The sequence below is a fragment of the Phyllostomus hastatus genome, unplaced genomic scaffold (assembly GCF_019186645.2).
Source record: "Phyllostomus hastatus isolate PE091 unplaced genomic scaffold, TTU_PhHast_1.1 phas_contig_40, whole genome shotgun sequence".
In the NCBI taxonomy this organism is placed as follows: domain Eukaryota; kingdom Metazoa; phylum Chordata; class Mammalia; order Chiroptera; family Phyllostomidae; genus Phyllostomus; species Phyllostomus hastatus.
Window position 1 is genome coordinate 77,553,369 of NW_025333872.1, and position 21,817 is coordinate 77,575,185.

The 21,817-nt window shown below is 36.5% G+C and overlaps 1 protein-coding gene across 1 annotated transcript in view; it reads right to left on the minus strand.

Annotated features, from left to right (window-relative positions):
* AHI1 (Abelson helper integration site 1) overlaps positions 1 to 21,817 on the minus strand; it is a 188,783-nt gene that overhangs the window by 64,725 nt on the left and 102,241 nt on the right. The window contains exon 20 of the mRNA XM_045843567.1: positions 8,354 to 8,409. Within this exon, the coding sequence (XP_045699523.1) occupies positions 8,354 to 8,409 (56 nt within the window). The remainder of the gene's footprint in view (positions 1 to 8,353; positions 8,410 to 21,817) is intronic.

Here is a 21,817-nt window from a genome sequence, read left to right on the forward strand (position 1 = left end):
GGAAAAGTTACTGAAAAGTGTTCAGCAGGAGGATAACACATTCTGAATTACATTTTAAAAAGATCACTCTGGCTGTTATGACTTTTGAATTCATGAATAAGGTGATTCCATGTGTAGGACAGCTCGAGACAGTCCCAGTCCTGCCGTAACTGGACTCCTGCACTGACTCCAGGCGAGAGTCAGAATACGCAAGTAAATTGATGCATAATCAAACAAACCTCAAAAACTGGAAAAAGAGCCCTGGCCAGGCAGCTCAGTTGGTTGGAGCATCATCCTGTACACCAAAAGGTTGCAGGTTCAATTCCCAGTCAGGGCACATACCTAGGTTGTGGGTTCAATCCCTGGTTGGGGCACCTATGGGAGGCAACTGATTGATGCTTCTCTCTCATATCAATATTTCTCTTTCTCTCCCCTTTCCTCTCTCTCTAAAATCAATTAAAAAATATCCTTGGATGAGGATAAAAAAAATGAAAAAAGGAAAAGGCAGGCTGGTCAAGACACACGCAGGTTGTTGTGGCAATTTTCATCAGATTCCCTTGTTCCTGATGTTCCTGACCTAACTGGGACCCTGGGGCCCTCCCTCTGATTCTTAACCTAAGACATCTTCTCAGGCTTGGGATAAGTTCTTGTCCTTGTTATCTGGCCATCTCTTGTGATTAAATAATACTCAATATCTGGTACACAGAAATATATTGAGTAGGGTGCAATGTGTCTTAACTCATTCCTCGCAACAATCCTGGAGGTAGGTACTACTGTCCCCACTTACAGATCAGGAAACTGAAGCACCAAGAGGTAAGTCACATGGAGCAAAAGCAGCTCAGCTAGAACTGGAAGTCAGGTAATTTGGTTTTGGACTGAGTGTTCTTAACCCCTCTTCTTATATTACTTCTCAGTGCGAAACACCCAGACATGTTTGCAGATCTGCAAGGAACTCAGAGTAGCCAGAGTGAGTATCAGGGAAGAACTGGAAATAAGCTCAGAAAGGCAGAGGAAGGGCTTCAAATGGCATGCTACATAGCTTTTCGACTGGGAGGAGATGAGGTACACCACGGGATCTTTAATGCACGATGATATTTATGTTCTGGAGAAACTACTTTGTGGAGAATGGATTTGGGAGGTGAGTAGGCAGAGGCTGGTTTCTGACTCAGCTTTTTCTGAAGATTGGATATCTGCCTTCTTCCTGGACAGGGAACTGTGGATACCGCTCTAGCGAAGAATCCGCCTGCTCCCAGCCTGTGAAGATACAAGTGACTTCCCACAGCTGAAGCCTGAGCCTCCTGGCTGCTGGGTCTCCCTTCTGCACCGCTCCCTCCGCCGCTGCAGAGTGCGGCTCTGCCGAGCACAACGAATCTAGATCTTCAAACTCATCCCCTTTTCTGAGATTGGAGCCTATATTCTCAGCTCTCTGAACATTTCTACTTATTCACAGACTTTGGTTACCTGAAATTTACCATGTCTAAAATGGAATCTATTATTCTCTAAGAAAATCAGCCTTGATTCCTGTTTTCAAAAATAATCTGTTATTGGAGTCATCATTCTCTCAGTTTGGGAATCATCTTTTAGCACTTTTCTCCTGAGTCACTATCATCAATTCTAATCTCCAAATCTTTCTCAAAGGCATACCTCTATTATCATTTGCATTGCCTTTTCCTTACTCAGATCCGAATCACCTCAAATGCGGATTACAGTAGCCTCACAACTCATATTCTTCCTATTACCATCCACCTTTTATTTTAACCTGTTTAACAACATTACCCCCTTGGACATATATATATACAACAAAATATTACTTAGCCATAAAAAAAGAGTGAAATCTTACTATTTGCAACAGCATGGATGGATCTACAGGGTATTATGCTCAGTGAAATAAGACAGTCAGAGACAGACAAGTACCATATGATTTCACTTATATGAGGAATCTAATGAACAAAATAAACAAGTGAACAAACAAAATAGAAACAGACAAGGATACAGAGAACAGACTGACGGTTGCCAGAGAGGAGGGGCATTGGGTGGCAGGGTTAAAAAAGGTGACGGGATTAAGAAGTACTAACTGATCATCACAACACTGGGATGTGAGGGAAGGTACAGGAAATACAGTCGACAATGCCATGGTGATGGTCCATGGTGCTAGGTGGACACAAATGATCAGAGGGAACACTTTGAGGAGCATATGAATGTCCAGCCACTGTGATGCTCATCTGATACTAAAATAAAATAGTGTTGAATACAAACTGTAATGGAAAAACAAAATACCATATTTTTGGACCATGAGACACACCTAGGTTTTAGAGGAAAATAGGAAAAAAAATACTGAAGCAAAAAATGTGGTAAAATACTTAATAACAAAAATAACATAATACTTCACCAATGTAAATGTAAACAGAACTCAACAGCAGCATTAACAACCATTATCCCTCCCAAATTGGGGGGGGGGGGTTGTACATCTTATAGTCTGAAAAATACATACCAAAAAAATTACCCCTTTGATCATATTCTATGCTCAAATGCTTCACTATTGCTTCTACTGAGAAAGTCTTAATTCTTTATCTAACATCCAGTGATCTTTATGAATCATGCCCATATTACCTTTTCTAATCTTGTAGCTCATGTTCTTAAATACTCTGCTTCAAACTGAGTATCATCTGTGCATTTTCCTTCTACGGATCTTTGGTCACAGCGTTACTCTGGTCTAGAATATCCTATTCCTTTTTAAATCCCATCCTTTCTCATTAGGACCTTCCCTAACAGCCTTCTGTAAACAGTCTTCGCAAACCACTCTAGTCCTGGGAATCCCTGCAGCACTCGAGGCCTAACCCACAGGTGGCAGACACAAGGCCCGCGGCTGAATCCGGCCCCCACCTTGTTTCATCCTGCCTGCCACCTTGTTTCTACCCAGTGGCGGCGTGGAGCTTTCGCTTAACTGTTAAGGAGTAGGTACACTTATACCGTCCTAAAATTACATTCAGCCCTTCGAAGGCAACCTCGTGGCTGATGTGGCCCCCCTTGAAAATGAGTTTGACACCCATGAGTGAATGAATGGGTGTCACCCATGAGAAAATGAGTTAGGGAACCCACATTCCTTAACTTGAGTACAAGCTGCCTTGGTGACATGACATCTGTTTCACATTGCTCTAAACTTTTATCCATTTCATATATTGGGATTTAACTGTTCACAGATAATTTCTCTAACAAGACTAAGAGCTACTCAAAGACACAAAGCATGTTTTATATTTTTTATATTTCCACTTTTGCCATACCACTCTCTTCTCTGTCCGGTGCTTGGTACTGTGCTATGCTATGCACATTCCTAATGTTTACTGATAATGTAGAAAACAAATTCAGATTATGCCACTGTTATGTTATAATCCTCCAGTGACATAAAATTCTCAGAATGTTAAAAGTTTGCCAGGTAGAAAAATTTAGAATAGTCAAAACAGAATTAAGGGGAAAAGTCTAGGAGAAACATAAATGTCAGTGAAGTGTGCTGATGGGAAAAATCGACATAACTTAAAATTTCTGGATAAAAAGCTACTGTGCAGGTACTTAAGAAAAATATTATATTATGGATAACTCACAGTAGTCTTAAAGGAAACCTATTTTGTATTTGTATTTGAATTTCAAAAGAACTGCTTTGAATTGCTACTTTATTGATAAGTGAAAACAGATTCTTTTATGACTTCAGCTATAAAAGCTTATAGTTTATCAGTTCCCTCTCCACCCTGCAATTACCTACAGGAAGAGATTGGCCATGGGTTCTATTTTATGGGTTTTACAGGGACACATTCACCCCAAATTACATATTATGAATTCCTGGAAAATCCTACAAACTGAAGAAAATAAAGTGCTTCCTTTGGATCAAAGACATTTTATTTGAACTCATGAATTTATCCATAAACAAGCTGTCCCAAATATTATGCTAAAATGTGAAAAACATATTTTATATAAATATATGGATAGAATATATTCTACTAATGTGTAATAATGCAATATGCAGCAATCTTAATGCACCTACAGAGTGGGCTAAATAATAACAACCTAACAACTCAAATGTAGTGGAATAAGTACAGATACCATAAATTTGAGAGTCTCGAAAGTAAAATTAAATTTGTAGAATTCAGATAAGTACATTTATGAATAAAGTTATTGTTAAGGGCAAGCAATATCATGAACATCTCAGATATATTTTCACTCTAAAACACATTAAAGTCTATTACTGATGAAAAATTAGGTGACAAAAATTTACCTATCAAGCCCTTAGAAAACCTAGAAGAAGTGTAATTGGCAGAATGAATGAATGAATGGCTTGTAAATTGCTTAGTCTAACAATGAGAAAGAATAATAAATCAACATTTAAATTTCCAATCAAACTAGGACATTTTAATCCCTAATAATTAATGCAGCCCCTGGACAGATGCGATCCGTAGCTGAGTGTCCCAGGAGGTGACTTGGGCGCTGCTCCCGCCTGCTGCGGTAGATGTGTAGGCTTCTGTGGAAGTGCCAGCTGCAGTTTTATAAACTGCCAAAAAATCTATTTGTTAAAAGAATACTGTTCTTATTAGTGGAGGTTGTGGAGTCACTTAATAAAGTAAAAAGGGAGAAGCAGTATTAGTCAGTGTGACAGTTTTGGAACTGAAGAAGCTTTACAAAAAGGGATGACTGATGACAACAGGCCACACTGATGCAATCTGAATTTTACTGTATCTGTTTTCACTGGAAAATAGTCAAAAACAACTCTCCACAAATCATAGTTATTTATAATATTCAGCACGGTGTACTGTGTTTTATTTCCACCAGACAACAGGAAGAGCTATGGGAACTGCTGTGCACGTGGTTGTAATTACAGGGCTTAACTTTATTCCTCATGTAATAATCTCAAATAAGAAAAGATCAAACACGTGAGGGAAGACTTCCTTATGCTAGTTACTATTTCTCTTTGATATGCAAATGAGTCCATTTAAGGTAAATATGGGACTCAAGCTAGTATCTACTTAACTATTAACTAACTTTTACACCAGTATTCCAGGGTTCAGACAGTGACCTTTGATTAATTTGAGTCTGATATTATCCTTAACTTGCTGGAGACTACGAGTAGGTGCAGCAACTAGTTCTTAAAGTGGCACGGTCTAATTATTTTCATATAATTTAATATTATGATTGTCTAATATTTTGTTTGCTTTTCCTACAATACTAAAATGTCTGAGGGAATACCATTCAGAACAAAAATCAGTGAAAAGGAAGCCACAAATTTACCCACTAAATTTGAAATAGGACATTAGGTATAAATAAAAGAAAATCTGTAATACACGAGCAGGCAAAACAAGCTACCTATACAAAAGAATAACTACTGATATCCAATGTCTCTCCTGAACTACTGAATACTAGAAGCCAAAGACGAACAATTTCTGCAGTGCTTTGAGAGGAAAAGGTATGTACAAATAATTAAAAATCCTGGCAAGCTGTCTTATGCAAAGACAACTAAGAGATACTATAAAATATGTAGACTCAGATAACATACCTCTTTCAATTTATATTTCTTAAAAATATAACTTAAAAATGTACTCTTAGATATAAACTAGGTTAAGAACTTAGAATGCAAAAAAAAGTAAGGAGTAACTATAGCTAGTAAACAAGAAAGGTTTGCTTCTTTTTGATGGAGGGGGTAATGCCATGTGGGGACATTTTTTCTACTTCCTATCAAAGGCAGATATGATATTAATTACATCAGAAAGAAAAATTTCCAAATGTAAATATTAGAGTGCATATAATAAATTTTAAAAAGTAAATTAAAAAGGGAATGAGAGAAAACACAGAACAAAGATACACAGGTGATTTATGTCAGGACAACCTATATTTTCTTAAGGAATACTCCATCATATTACAGTGCTACAGAACCGAACTATCCTCTGCAACCACGTATTCGCTAAAAAGTTCATTCTACCTTGGAATGTAAGACACACACCTTTCCCTGTTATTGAGGTTTGAGAAAGTGTCTTTTCTGTCACCCGATGAATAGTTGTAGCTAGTATCCTGCACTCCCTTAGACCCAAGGCATTCATGGTGGTACTTAGTGCAGAAGGGAACTGGGATGCTAATGTGTAGAGAGAAGTGAGCTAGAAATTGCTGGTTAGGTACAAAGTCAAGAAGTCACTTGGGGCCCCAGCCTCAGCCATTCTGAAATCCTAGCCAACTCCCTTTCTATTTTTTTCTCAGACTCCAGGAATATCTCTCCTTTTCAGGCCAACCTAGTACAAAAAGTTTGAACTTACAAATATCCCACCATAAATATTTTAGACAACCTTAGCTGGTATGGCTCAGTGGACTGAGCACTGGCCTGTGAACCAAAGGGTTACAGGTTTGATTCCTAGTCAGTGCACATGCCTGGGTTGCAGGCCAGGTCCCCAGTAGGGGTCACATGAGAGAAAACCACATACGAATGAGAATCTCTCTCCCTGTCTTTCACCCTCCCTTGACCTCTTTCTAAAAAATAAATACAATATTTAAAAAAAAATTTTAGGCAAGCTTTTCCCCATTTCTTCCATCTCTAAATATTTTCTTCTCTTAATCCCTTTAAAGAAAATGAGAACATATAGATGCAAAGGATGGAAATTAGGTAAAATTGTATTTTCTGTGAAAATCAGACTTTATCTTCCAGGACACTGAGTAATGGACACATTCTATTTAGAGGTTATGGAGAATGGGCCAAAGGTAGCGGTCAGTAAGTGGGGGACTGGGGAGGACAGGGGTAGTAGAATATACATAGTTTGTAGTAAAGAGAGAGAGGAGAAGAGCTTTAAAAAATGTAAAAAGGAAACTTGGCTCAAGTCAAAACCTGGAGAACTGAGTGTCTCGGAAGGGCCTGTATACACCGAGTATATTAAAACTGACTGCACAGAGTAGAAATGTTATTAATATAATAGAAACTGACATTTATAATCTAAATGGGAAAAACAATCAAAAGACCAACAGTACCTAAACTATTATTATTAGATATTGTTCCTAATTCATTAGAGTTATTTTGAGATCACTACTGTGAATGTTAATACCATTATTTCTCAGGAGTTCATGACGATTCGGTTCTATTATTTTACCACTTAATTAACATGGGAATCTATAATCAGCCTACACACAAAACACTCTGCCAGGATGCACTTTTCTAAGTTCCAGAATGTACAAAAATCTCTCCAGAAACGGAAACACGGTGCCACAGGAATGCCTGAAGGAGTAACACAAATTTCAAAAGGATGCAAAATAACCCAATGTATATATGATTCAAATACTTCAAAATAATTTATTTTCTCTAATTGCTAATCTTTAATTTTAAATATTAAAGAATAAAACGTACCTAAGGCTATGGCTACTAAAGGATAATTGCAACACACATGATAGCCAACTATTTTTGAATATTACAGTGATGATCAGTTCCTCAAACACCAGTCTTTACTGCAGCTCCACAGACTGCTAAGTCATCAAATATGTTGAAGTACTCATATGGATTTATTACAAATAGAAATCGGAGTCAATCTGCCTTTGAGGAAAATATTATCAATATAATTCAAATACAGTAGAATATTGTCTTCATTTTCTTGAAAAAGATATTAGATATTACCAAATTTTTCTAACAGCAGGAAATGATGAGTTGTAGGAAGTACTTAATGAATAGCAAGGACAAGAAATAAGATTATGCTTTGTGAAGAGGAAGATATACTCTGGTCTATATCATCATAAATCTTTCAAGTGGGAATTACCAACTGGTATATACTTCATGTAAATATTACATTCATGGACAAAATTTAATCATTTTCTTTCTATATCATCTTTATAATTATTTTTAATACACTGAGTGATACTGCAATTGTTAAATGCCTTTTGTTGCCTGGTAGTAATATAAGAGGGATAAAAGAAAAGACTTCACTTGGATAATAACGAAGCCCAGTAATCTGTAAGAAAATGGAAGCATAATGGCCTTCTTCCACTGCTGCAAAACATTCACTCTAAATGAGGCTAGTGCACAAAATAACACTCATATTAGAAAGGGTGTAAATTAATTTGCACAGAGATTTACATTACTTTGTCAAAAGTATGAGGTATTTTTAAATTAAAAACTGTTCTGTTTATAACATTAATATTAACAAGCACCTATAAAAATGATACAGATGTTATTTTTTTACACCTTGGCAAAAATTAGTAAATTTTCTTCATCAATTAGAAAACATAAGGTTCACTTTCTTGACAGGATATAAATTTCTGACAAAAGGGAGGTGACAAGAGTTTTCCACAATGTCATGACTATAGCCAGTACCACTGTGCAGCTTCTTACCAGTTTTAACAAAGCAGAAATACATTGTCTTACCGTTGGTGCTGCATCTACGTGATGGTTACAAGGCATTTTTTCTGTGTTGATAGTTCCTATGAAAAGAAAAGGCTGTGAATATGTGCTTATTTTACCTGTTCATTTTATTTTGAAAACATTTATGTCAGTAAGACACGACTCCTACAGCTTACAAGGAAAAAAAGCATCGCTTGCATGGCAGGGCCCTTTAAAATTCTATCATGGATTCTATGGTCACAAACAGCTGGGGAGTTTAGCTAAGAGACTCGACCTCAGGTGAGATAGGCCAATTTCCCCCTTCCAGGGGCCTTCAGCAATAGTGCAAAACGTGTCCACCTCCTGCTGTCGGCTCAGAAATTATACATACACCATTATCTCTGCCCTGCTGCATTTCTTCCTTGAAAATTTATTTCTGACTCGAGGTCATCAAGTTTTCATAAAGAAATATCACCAAAGCTAAAAGAAATCACTTCCTTATTTTCTAAAAAAGAATAAATAAATCTATTTGAATTTCTCTTTGATCTGACTTCCTACTATGACACATTGTATTATTTATTCAATTACCATGGAGTATCTGGAAAATTAAAATTCCCTTTGATTCTCCCTTTAAAATGATAACACTGACTGATAAATTGAAAAAAATCCTTTTATCATGTAAGGATTTATCTTTTTGTTCCCAATGTTCTTTACTCCATTTCCCTGTAATAAACACCTCCTAAGGATATAACACACTGCATCTCATCTGTAAAGATACTGGTTCAAAGTCAAGCTCTAGTTAAAAATGAACACGTGTGGATCTCATTTACTTGACAGTCTGTCCATCAGCAAACCAGTGAGTTAGGATCTTAGAATAGTTTGTTCAAATAATCCTCAAGGCTCTCACAGGCAGGGATGGTTAGAAGTGAGACTGCAGTGTACTGCTAGTGGCAGTTAGCAAAATTCCTAGTTGAAACAAAATATTAGTTCTTATTTACAGGCATTTAACTTATTTTTCTTAAGGTATGATTGAGATTAACACAAAACAATCACTTTTTGTCACCTTGCAAGAGTATATTCAAAATAAAGTACAAAAATAAACAAAGTACCATGAAACATGATTAAAAAATTTTTGTTTCATTAAAAACATTTTTCTCAACATCTATTATTAGCCAGTGCAGTATAAAGGACAGTACCACCTTTATTTAATCAACTAATATATACTGAGTGGCTACTTGGTACTCTGTAATAAAAGATAAATTATAAAGGATAAATTATGATTTCTGACCTCAAGAGTGCATGAAAGAAAAAGATATCCTTTTCTGAAGAAGTACCACAGAGCAAATAAACAGTTTTATATTAAGTATAATAACAATTTTCAAGGTAATTTTCACAGACACCTTTTTATTCATATAGTAACACTGGCCTTGAATTTTAAAATATTTTTTAAAAACCCGAGTAAAATATATTATAAAATATTAAAATAATGACAATTCCTTTTTTCTATTTAAAGTGAAATTTTAATTTAAAAAAATTTTTTTAATGTTCGAATACAGTTGTCTCCATTTTCTCACCACCACTCTCTCCCACCCTACTCAAATAATGCCAATTCTTTTTTTTTTTAAGATTTTATTTATTTACCTTCAGAGAGAGGGGAAGGTAGGGAGAAAGAGGAGGAGAGAAACATCCATGTGTGGTTACCTCCCACTCACCCGCAACTGGGGACCTGGCCTGCAACCCAGGCACGCACCCTGACTGGGAATCGAACCCGCGACAGTTTGGTCCACAGGCTGGCATTCAATCCACTGAGACACACCAGCCAGGACTCTTAATGCAAGATTTTAATAATATCAAAGTATATACAGAACAAATGGGGAAATCCTCTCTGCCCCAGCCCACATGTTCCCACAACTCTCCCTAAGTGCAGCCACTAGGACCAGTCTGGCATGACGCCTGTGTCCTCACTGTTGTCATCTGCTGTCAGATTGACCTAGAGCGATTACTGATTTTAAAATTCTTACCAATCACAAGCAACTTCAAAATGATGAAAATTAAACAAAAGAATCCAAAGAAATCTATATTTTGTTTATAAAATTAGAAAATAACTACATAATTAACTGTTCCAATTTTGGGATGTGTTAAAAATTAAGTTTTAGAAGTGGGTTATCCAAAGACATAATCTTAGTTTTAAGTCCTAGTTTTAAATAATACCATTTGGAAATACAATCATACATACTTGTTCAAACTTTCAGTGAAGACTATATAGAAAGTTACGTTTAAGTTAAAATATCCCCAAATAGCTCTGTTCTATATAAATTTTACCTAAATAACCTATATTTATCTATATTTGTACCTTATTTCACCTTTATAAAGGTGAAAGCTCATAATAAGTAGCTTGCAGCGGGGGCCATTTTTGTGTGTCAACTTGGCTAGGCCACGGTACCCAGATATATGGTCCAACATCCCACATGTTCCTGGGAAGGTAGTTTTTGGATGGTGTTAACATTTATATCAATAGACTTTGAGTAAAGCAGATTATGCTCCCTATTGTGGGTAGGTCTCATCCAATCAGTTGGAAGCCTCAAAAAAGACTGACCTCTCTGAAAAAGAGGGACTTTTGTCATTAGACAGCTTTTGAACTTGATCTGTAACTCTTCCCTAAGTGTCTGGCCTGCCAGCCTGCCTGAAGATTTTGGACTTCCCAGCCTCCATAATCCTGTGAACCAATTCCTTAAAATAAATCTATCTACATGCACACTGTATTGGTTCTCTTTTCCTGCAGAACACTGACTAATACACTTACTTCATGGGAAACATTAAATAAAATGTTATTTGCAATGTTTATATTCTAAGTTAAATACTTGTTCTCTAACTATATTAATGATGTAGAAGTATAGTTAAAATACACAATTTATGATGGAGTATTTTAAAATCAGAATACCTCAAAATGAACTTAAGAAAATATAACATCTATAGAGTTAATCAATCTATCAATAAATTTTTAAAAATATAAAATCAATGTGTCTATAAATATTTACTGCTAAATTGTCTAGTCTGACAACCTCTGCTTTTTAATGCTTGTATTATTTACATGTGATGCAATTAAAGTATGGCTGTTTAAATTTGTCATCTTGCTATTTTATTTCCTCCTTTTCTGTACTCTTTTGGAACAACAAAATATCTTTACTATTCCACATTATATATCCTGTATGGTTAAATTTTTCAATATATATCTTATATTTTTAATGGTTAGTCTACAGGTACAACAGACATCTTCATTACAGTGTGCATGAAATTAGGATTTTCCATTTCACAAATAATACAATCATCTTAAAACAGTATTATTTCATTTATCCTACCACCCTTTATGCTACTGTTGGTTTATTTTACTTCTACATGTTATAAATCCCACAATATATTGTCAATATAGCTGTTTTAAACAGTCAATAGTCTCTGAGAATTTTAGAAAAATTAGTCTTTTAGATTTAGATGTACAGCATTAGGCGGAAGTAAGGCCTGCTTGAGTGTAGTTGGTAGGGTAATAATATGCATGTAATAATTTATAGTATTAATTTGAACACTTTACCTAAAATGTCATAGTGTGCTTGAGTGTATATTGTTATGTTACAGAATTGCATGCTTGTGGTTTTGTAATAAAAAGGGTCATTATTTGTGCTGGAACCTGTACATTTATCCTTTCCAGGGTTTTCATTCTTCTCTGCAGATCCAAAATTTCATCTGAGATCATTTATCTTTCCTACAAAATCTCTTGTAGGATAAGTCTGCTGGTGACTATGTTATTTTTTTTTCCTGAGAAGTCTTTAGTAGGTATCATTTATGAAGAATATTTTTGCTAGGTATTGAAATCTAGGTTGATAGCCATTTTCTTTCAGCACTTTATTTCATTCCATTGTTTCTTTTTTTTAAAGATTTTATTTATATATTTTTAGAGGGGAAGGGAGGGAGAAAGAGAGGGAAACATCAATGAGTGGTTGCCTCTCGTGCAACCCCTACTGGGGACCTGGCCCGCAATCCAGGCATGTGCCCTGACTAGAAATCGAAACAGTGACCCCTTGCTTTGCAGGCCTGTGCTCAATCCACTGAGCCACACCAGGCAGGGTTCAGTCTATTGTTTCTTATGCGAAGGTAGCCATCATTCCTATTGTTATTCCCCTGAATGTAATACATTTTTTCACTTGACTGCTTTTACCATTCATTTTTAGGTTTCATTTTCTTTAGTTTAATTAAGATGTATTAGGCAGGGTTTCATTTACATAAAGCTTTGGGGTTTGCTAAGCTTTTTATATGTTAGTTTAATGTTTTTTACTGAGTTTGAAAACTACTAGGTCATTCATTTCTTCACTACTTTTCTCTAGTTTCCTTCTGGAATTCCAATTATACCTGTTTAGTAGTTCATTTGATGCATCACACAGGTCTGGTACTCTGTTATCTCCTCCCCACTCCCTTAGTTTCAATTTGGGTAATTTTTTATTGTCCTATCCTCGAGTTCACTGATCCTTTCTTTTTAACTGTGCACTATCTGCTCTTAGGCCCACTTACTTACTTTTTTAAATTCATTTACTCTTCAGGTGTAGAATTTCCATTCTTTTTTTTTTTTAACCATTTCTCTGTTAAAATTCTCCATCTTTTCACTAATTTTTCCCAGGTATCCTAAGAAATTAATGAATATACGTATAAATGGTATTTTAAAGTTCTTGTCTAGTTCTGACATTTTGACCACCCTTCACTATTGGTTCTTTTTCTCGATTATGGGTCATCTATTCCTGCTTATTTATATACCTCATTATTTCTGATTTTAGGTTAGAACTGCTAGATATGTAATCAGTGAAGAATGAAATAAAAAAAAATGTTCCTTCAGAAAAGGCTCACACTTTCCTCTTTTATCAAACTACATGAAGGGTGGATCTTTCTGTACAAAGCAGGAGTTGGCCTGGGTTGGGGACTGAGCTATTGCTTTAGTTAATTTCAAAATATCTATTAAATATCCCCCAAATAAGGTATCAGTTGCTCCCTCTAGGAGAACTGAGATTTAAGCATCCAGTTATTAAAAGAACTCTGCCTTTCCCCCAGTTTCCTATTTTACTGCTTATGCCACAGTTGTCCTGTTGGTAGAATTGATGGGTGAAGAGGACTGACTCACATTTGGGGTCTTTCAGATCCCAATCCACCATGCCAGTTGCCATGATTCTTAGAAGTTCAACTCATTTCTGTCTCAGCAAAATCACTTTGCCTGTAAAAGGCTTGCTCCTCTGCTCTCCTGTGTCTCTCCATCTTAATAAATGCTTCCAGGTATTAAAGTGACTACTGGTGTACGTTACCTTAGAGAGCAGGACTCGGTCCTCTGTGGAATTTATTTCATTTGGACTTCTTTCTGTCCATGTCTCTCTGATGACTTTTAGTTTACATGAGTCTTCTCAATATCACAGTAGGAGTGATGATCATTCCCAATCTCCACTTTCACTTATAGTGCTGCTTCTTAATTTTTCTCTGTTATTGTTTTTGGTCATTTTCAATGCATACTCCTTTTTATCTGAATTTGTTTCTAATTTTTACTAATGTTTTAATTGTACTATAAACACACTATTATTTATCCAAATGAATATCTGAAAATTCTGTCCAACTGCCATATTTACCAATACCTCTTTGCTCCACACCAAAAAACTTTAAGAAGGGTTTTACTTCTCTATTCTTTTATATAAATTTATACAGTTAAAAATTTAAATGGACGGAAATGCATAGGAATTTGTGTAAGTGTTAAGTATAAAGTTATTTATTTTTTAAGATTTTTAAATTTATTGTTACAGAGAGGGGAAGGGGAGAAAGAGGAGGAGAGAAACATCAATAAGTGGTTGCCTCTCGTGTGTCCCCTGCTGGGAACCTGGCCCAGAATCCAGGCATGTGGTTGAGTGGGAATTGAACCGGCAACCCTATGGCTTGTAGGCCAGCGCTCAATCCACTGAGCCATACCAGCCAGGGCAGACGACAAAATCTTTTACTGTATCTGAGTTCCTGGTGTGTTGGGCAAGGGGTATAAGGTGGGAGAGCTTTGTTCTCCTTGCCCCTGAACAAGGACCTGTGCAGGCAAAGCAAGATTCTTCTAAAAGAGTAGACAGAAAATGGTTTTTTCAGAGTTCACCGAGGTCTCTGAGCTAGCAGAAGCTCTAAGTCCTCTGGGGAGCTGGGTGTATCTGTCGGTTTAATGTCTGTAGTACATCGAGGGCCTGGCGGAGCCTGTGGACCACACTGGACATCCACACCCAGTCACTGGGAGATGGCTTCAATACGAAACTGCTAAAACTTGAAGGGCAGAAGCCTGTTCCTGTGTCTCCGCAGAAGGGTGACTAGGTTTTGGTTTTTTGCAACAGCTTATGCCTCCCTTATAATAGCTGGAACCACAAGCCATAAGCATGCAAACAAAACTAACAACTCTCATAAGGAGTTTTAGTCACCTGAAGAAGACCGAAGATAATAATGGAAAAATAAGATTATCTGTTAAAATAAAACAAATGAAGTTCAGCAACTATGAAGAATTTGAGGATAATTAATTAACAAACAACAAAGGTGCCCTCATTTGAAAAGGAGGTAACATGGCTCACAGGAAGTAAATCAGAAGATGGGTGACATTCCTAAGGTCACACAATCAAGGAGCAGCAGCAGCAGCAGGACTGAAACCCGTGCATCTATGTAACAGAATCTTCTGGACCCATTCATGTGTTTGTTTAGCCCCTGTGGTCAGGACCTAACTTTATTCATCTTTGTATCTGCAATACCTAGGCCAAATGCTTGAAACACAGAGGGTCCTCAAGAGTTGACTCAAAACTGACTGAACGACTGTAATCTATGGCATATCCATGCAGGGTTAACAGATGACATTAATCACTGGAATGTTTGAATTAAATGTTCTGGGACTGATTTCAAAAATCGGGGCATGTTAATTTACTACTTCCTTTGGTAATGCTTTTAAATTTCATATGAAACTGAAATGTATTAGTTAAAAATTTTCCTAATTTTCCAGACATTAACACACTCTAGAGAAGGTTAGTGGAAGAAATTTTATGCTTCTTGGGAGATGCTTTAGGTATTTCATTTTGTAGGAATCAGAACATGACATTTTAGCCCAGTTGTACTTGACTGATCTGAACAGCTGAATTACATATATTTTTAGTTTCCCTAAACTCTACCAACCTTCAACTCAGGATCATGATCAAAGGAAAGAGAGAAAGATGATCAGATTTATTGCAGAAGCAAAAACAGGGAGAAATATGTGCCAAATTCTAAAGCCAGAATGTACATCCAGCTATCTTATGTATCATTACCAAATGTTTACAGGCTATCCACTAAGCACAAGGCACAGTGGCAGGCAGGAGAACTTTTACCTCCCCTTTCATTACAACATTTTAAGAGGTTTTTACTTCAAGTAACACTATAACCATGCACTCTATTTGAGTTCTGAAAATCGCCATGAATCTTTATATAGGGCAGAGAGAGAATTATGCTTCAAATATTTATGGCCAGGAAAAAATAAAGTATTTCAGTAGTATTTCAGTAGAGTTTTAGTTTTGTTCCCTTCTTTTTTGTTATTCTCTTACAGTTGTCCCAAATTTCCCCCTTTGCCCTCCTCCACCCAGCCCACCCCACCTCCAGTCAATCCCTATACCTTGTCCACATCCATGGGTCATTCATACATGTTCTTTGACTAGTCTCTTCCCTTTCTTTACACTATTATCCTCCTCCCCCCCGTCAGTCTGTTCCATATTTCCATATCTCTAATATCTCCAGTTCTATTTTGCTCCTTAGTTTATTTAGTTTATTAGATTCCTCTTATAAGTGAGATTATATGGTATTTGTCATCAACTGGCTTATTTCACTAAGCATAACATTCTCCAGTTCCATCCATGCTATTGCAAAGGGTAGGAGTTCCTTCTTTCTGCTGTGTAGTATTACATTGTATAAATGTACCACAGTTTTTTTTATCCATTCATTTACTGATGGGCACTCAGGTTGCTTCCAGCACTTGCCTATTATAAATTGTGCTGCTATGAACATTGAGGTGCATAAATTGTTCTGAACTGGTGTTTTGGGATTCTTAGGGCATATTCCAAGCAGTAGAATTGCTGGGTCAAAAAGTAGTTTCATTTTTAATTTTTGAGGAAATTCCATACTGTTTTTCACAGTGGCTGCATCACTCTGTGTTCCCAACAGTGCGCTAAGGTTCCCTTTTCTCCATATCAAGCCAGCACTTGATGTTTGTTGATTTGTTAATGATAGCCAGTAGTTAGTCAATTAGCTACTTAAGAATTGGGAAAAAAATAAATAAAACAGTTTTTCAGATAATAATTTATACCTAGAAAGTCCAAGAGTCAATGATAAAATTAGCAAAACCAACAACAGAACTAATAAATAAATGAGAAAGTCAACACAATATAAAATATAAAAAATCAATATCCTTTACACATTCAAACAACCAGTCAGGAGATGTAATTGAAGAGAATATCTAATTTATAAGAGTGATGAAAGATAGAATACTTGAATAAACACAATAAATGTACAAGAATGTACTAAGAAAGTTTTAAAATACTTCAGAAAGACATAAAAGTCTTGAACAAATGGAAAGACATCCTTGTTTTGAGACAAGATGATATAACATTATACGAGTGACCATTCTCTTCAAGATAATATATAAAGTTAATGTCATTGCAATTAAAAAGGTTTTTCTTCCCCTCACATTAGACAAGTTGATTCTAAATTCATATAGAATATGTAATACCACCCAGAAAAATCCTGGAGTGGGAGAAAGAGCAATGAGTGAAAATCAACTTTACTAAATATCTGTATCTGCATCAAGCCCCTGCAGTTAAAACAATGAGGTAATGGTACAGGAGTAGACATGCAGACAACAGAACACATTAAAATGTTCGGAATATATCTAACTATAGAAGGAAGGTTGGTAACATGAAGCAGAAGAAATATTTTTTAATATATGGTACTGGGATAGCTGGGTAACATTTTTAATTTTCTTTTTTTTTTTTAATGCTCACCAGAGGACATTGGATATGTTTATTGATTCTAGAGAGAGAGAAAGGGTGAGAGAGAGACAGAGAGAGAAACATCAATGTGTGAGAGAAACATTAATCCATTGCTTCTTATACGCACCCTGACCAGGGATCGAACCCACAACCCAGATATGTGACTGACAGGGGATTGAACCTGCAACCTTTTGGTGTATGGGATGATGCTCCAGCCAACTGGGTCACCCAGCCTGGGTAAACATTTAAAAAGAAAATTGGACCCGTACCTCATACCATAAAACAGAAAAGTTCTTAATGGGTCAGATTTAAATGATGAAAATGAAGCTATATCAATCTGAAAAGACAATATGGCAAATACCTTTATAAACCTAGGTATGAAAAAAACTTTTCTAAACAAAAGTTTTGCAATACAGAGTCAAAAGCCAAATGACAATCTGGGCAAACATATTTGTAACCTACATTACTGATGAATGCTGAAATCTCCCAATTATATAAAGAAAAAACATACAAATACAATATACAATAAAGGTAATTTAAAATTTGAATTGGAAATATCAGTATAAACTAATTGACTTTTAAAAGCTTGATTTGCTAGATATGTCCACTAAAAGGTCTTAGAAGCAATGATATCCCAATAGCAGTAAGTATACTTAATGCCAGGTATTAGTTTCTAAATTCCACTGTTCATGAATGGCACCAGTGATCCTTGGAGAAATGACTGATTCCAACTTTGGGGCAAAGTACAAGGTGAATCTAGGACACTATACATTAGGAAGTACTCAAAGGCTAACAGGTTCGTGTTAAAGAACATGGGAATAGATGTGAATGGGCTCTCCTTCATCATTTACGCTCAATTTGAGTAACACAAAGAAAATGACAGTAAAGCAGTATAAGAAACTGAATTAAAAAGTCTATGATACTCAAAAAGGGGCCATTAAAAAAAAGGACTACTCTTCTGGACCGCCCACCAGCCAACAAGTGTAGAAACAATTATAACATTGGAAACCCACCATTCTGCATGCTCCTCACCAGTGAAATAGTTAATTCAGGCAAGGGCCATTAATGGATGCTGAAACCATTGAGTAAAGTTGTTGGGTAACAGGATATTCACATGTCTCAAAGTATCATCCCCTGACATTACTCAGCAATTACAAAGAAAAAAGTTTATCTTTACAAGAGATCTGGTGTCTTACCTTAATCAAGGACAAAATTAGCGACATGATTAGTGAGATGACCTGGCATTATATATCACCTAATTTGATGTAAAAAGTACCCATCAGAGTATTCTTGCCAAAAAAGTCTACCCTGAATCTAATCTCCATGAAATAGATAAAAATCAAAACACTGGACATTCTACAGAACAACTGGTCCAACCAGACTCCTTACAAAAGTCAATGTCACCACAAACCCAAAAAAGATTCTAGATCTGTGATATTTAGTTCCAAATAGTAATCCAAAATTAAATTCACTGACCCACTGAATATACAAAGTTAGCGTTATCTTTAACTTTAAAAGTCATGGCCAGTTATTTTCATTGTGCTAACCAATAATTAGTCAAAAATCCTACAGTATTTATTTCTGTTTAAAAACTACCAAGAATGGCATAGAATTTTATTTTTTTGTATATTTTATTGATTATACTGTAACAGTTGTCCCATTTTTCCCTCCCCTTTATCCCCATCTGCCCTGCACCCCCAATCCCAACAGCATCCCCACCCCCTTAGTTCATGTCCATGGATCACACATATAAGTTCTTTGTCTTCTCTATTTCCTCTACTATTCTTAACCTCCCCCTATTGTGTACCTACCAATTATGCTTCTTATTCCCTGTACCTTTTCCCCCATTCTCACCCCTCCCTTCCCCATTGATAACCCTCCACGTGATCTCCATTTCTGTGATTCTGTTCCTGTTTTAGTTGTTTGCTTAGTTTGGTTTTCAGGTTCAATTGTTGACAGTTGTGAGTTTGTTGTCATTTTAATCTTCATAGTTTTGATCACCTTTTTCTTAGATAAGTGCCTTTAACATTTCCTATAATAAGGGCTTGGTGATGATGACCTACTTTAACATGACCTTATCTGGGAAGCACTTTATCTGCCCTTCTGTTCTACATGATAGCTTTGCAGGATAGAGTAATCTTGGATGTAGGTCCTTGTCTTTCATGACTTTGGATAGTTCTTTCCAGTCCCTTCTTGCCTAAAAGGTTTCCTCTGAGAAATCAACTGACAGTCTTAGGGGAACTCCTTTGTAGGTAACTGTCTCCTTTTCTCTTGCTGCTGCTTTTAAGATTCTCTCCTTATCTTTAATCTTGGGTAATTTAATCATGATTGTCTTGGTGTGTTCCTCCTTGGGTCCAACTTCTTTGGGGCTCTCCGAGCTTGCTGGACTTCCTGGAAGTCTATTTCCTTTGCCAGATTGGGAAAGTTCTCCTTCATTCTTTTTTCAAATAAGTTTTCAATTTCTTGCTCTTCCTCTTCTCCTTCTGGGAACCTATGATTCTGTGTTGGAATGTTTAAAGTTGTCCGGGAGGTTTCTAAGTCTCTCCTCTTTTCTGAATTCTTGTTTCTTCACTCTGTTCCAGTTGGATGTTTTTTCTTCCTTCTGCTCCAAATTGTTGATTTGTGTCCCAGTTTCCTTCCCTTCACTCTTGGTTCCCTGTACATTTTTCTTTATTTCACTTTGCATAGCCTTCACTTCTTTCTCTATTTTGTATCTGTACTCAATCATTTCTGTGAGCATCCTGATTACCCGTTTTGAATTCTGTATCTGATAGGTCGGCTATGTCCTCATTGCTTAGTTCTTTTCCTTGAGTTTTGTTCTCTTCCTTCATTTGGGCTCTACTTTTCTGTCTTGGCCCACCTGTTACATAGCAAGGGGCAGAGCCTTAGGTATTCTCCAGGGCAGGGTAACCCATGTTGCTGTGTATGTGGAGGAGAGGTCCAAGAGGAAACAATGCTGCTTGCTGGGCTCTCAGCAGGCTTTCAGTCACTTCCCCTGCTACCCACAAGCAAATTGGGCCCATCTGGCCCTGATTCCCAGGTGGATGGTCTTATATATGTTCTAGGACCCTATGGGTCTCCAACAAACTCTCCTGTGAGGCTGGGAGTTTCTCCTACAGCAGTAACCCCCACAGGTTTTTACAGCCATAGGTGTTGAAGCTTGTTTCCTGTGCTGGAACCCTGGGTTGCACAGACTGTCTCTCCAGTGTTCTTCTTGGCTTATGTGCATGTGAATGTGGGACCACCTGTTCCACCAGCTGCTACCTCGCCAGGCTAGTCTACCACCTTCCCATGTGTCCTCTCTGCCCCAGCTGCCTGTCTCCGCCCCTTCCACCAGTTTGGATGAATGTTTCTTCTTTAAATCCTTGATTGTTGGACTCTTATACAGTTCAATTTTCTGGCAGCCCTGGTTATTTTTTGTTTTTAAATTGGTTATTGTCCTTTTTGTTGTGTGAGTAAGCAAAATGTATCTACCTACACCTCCATCTTTGCCAGAAGTCCTTGTTAAAAAAACTGTATACAGTATTAGTATTTAATAAGCTCTAACAGGAAACTGAAGTCAGTTCAAATCACATCCTTTGTGACATGCTGTATTCAATCGGAGGACAGTCAGATATGCTTCAGATAAAACTGTGCCACACATTACACAGACAAGGTGAAAATACTTAAATTCTGTATGTTTAATCCTTAAAATATAATTTAGTATCTGTAAGTCTTACATGAATTATTAGTTATTTTAACAATAATGTTATAGTACCATCAAAATCATAAGCACAGGCACAAAAAAAGGATATAATATAATCCAGGCATTTCATTTTTATTCAAATTTGTCATTGCAATGAAGAATTAAACAAAGGCATATAGCATAAAACATACTTCTTGTAATTACTTATGTGCTCAATTGTTTTTGTTTTTTCACTTTTCAAGTAGCAAACATACAAGATGTAACCTCAATCATCCTAATGCTTCTTAGTCTCTTGCCTTCTTTTCATTCAATAGCCTCTTCCAGCTTATCTCCTTAACTTCTGTGAATTCAAGGACTATACATATGCCACTGACTCCTTAACCTAGACTTAATGCTCCAAGCTTTATTTCAAAGCCAAGTTCCTAGCTCAGGGCTTACACACACTAGGATAGTTAATAAATGAGTCTCAAATGAATGAACAAGTTATTAGATATATCACTCCAGATGTCTTCCAGGCATCTCAAACTCAATATATCCAAAAAATAAAGTTCATTAACTTTTCCCCAATATTCCTATATTTTCCCATTTTTAACAGATTGCCATCTACTCATCCACTGAAATTAAAAGCCTTAGTTACCCTCAAATTCCATTTCTTTATCTTTTACCACTCACACATTTCTACTTTCTTACTTCAGTCCTGTTCTCCCACCTCAATTATTAGAATCACCTTTTAACTGGGTTTCCTCACTGGAATGTCCTAACATCTCTTATGATTAT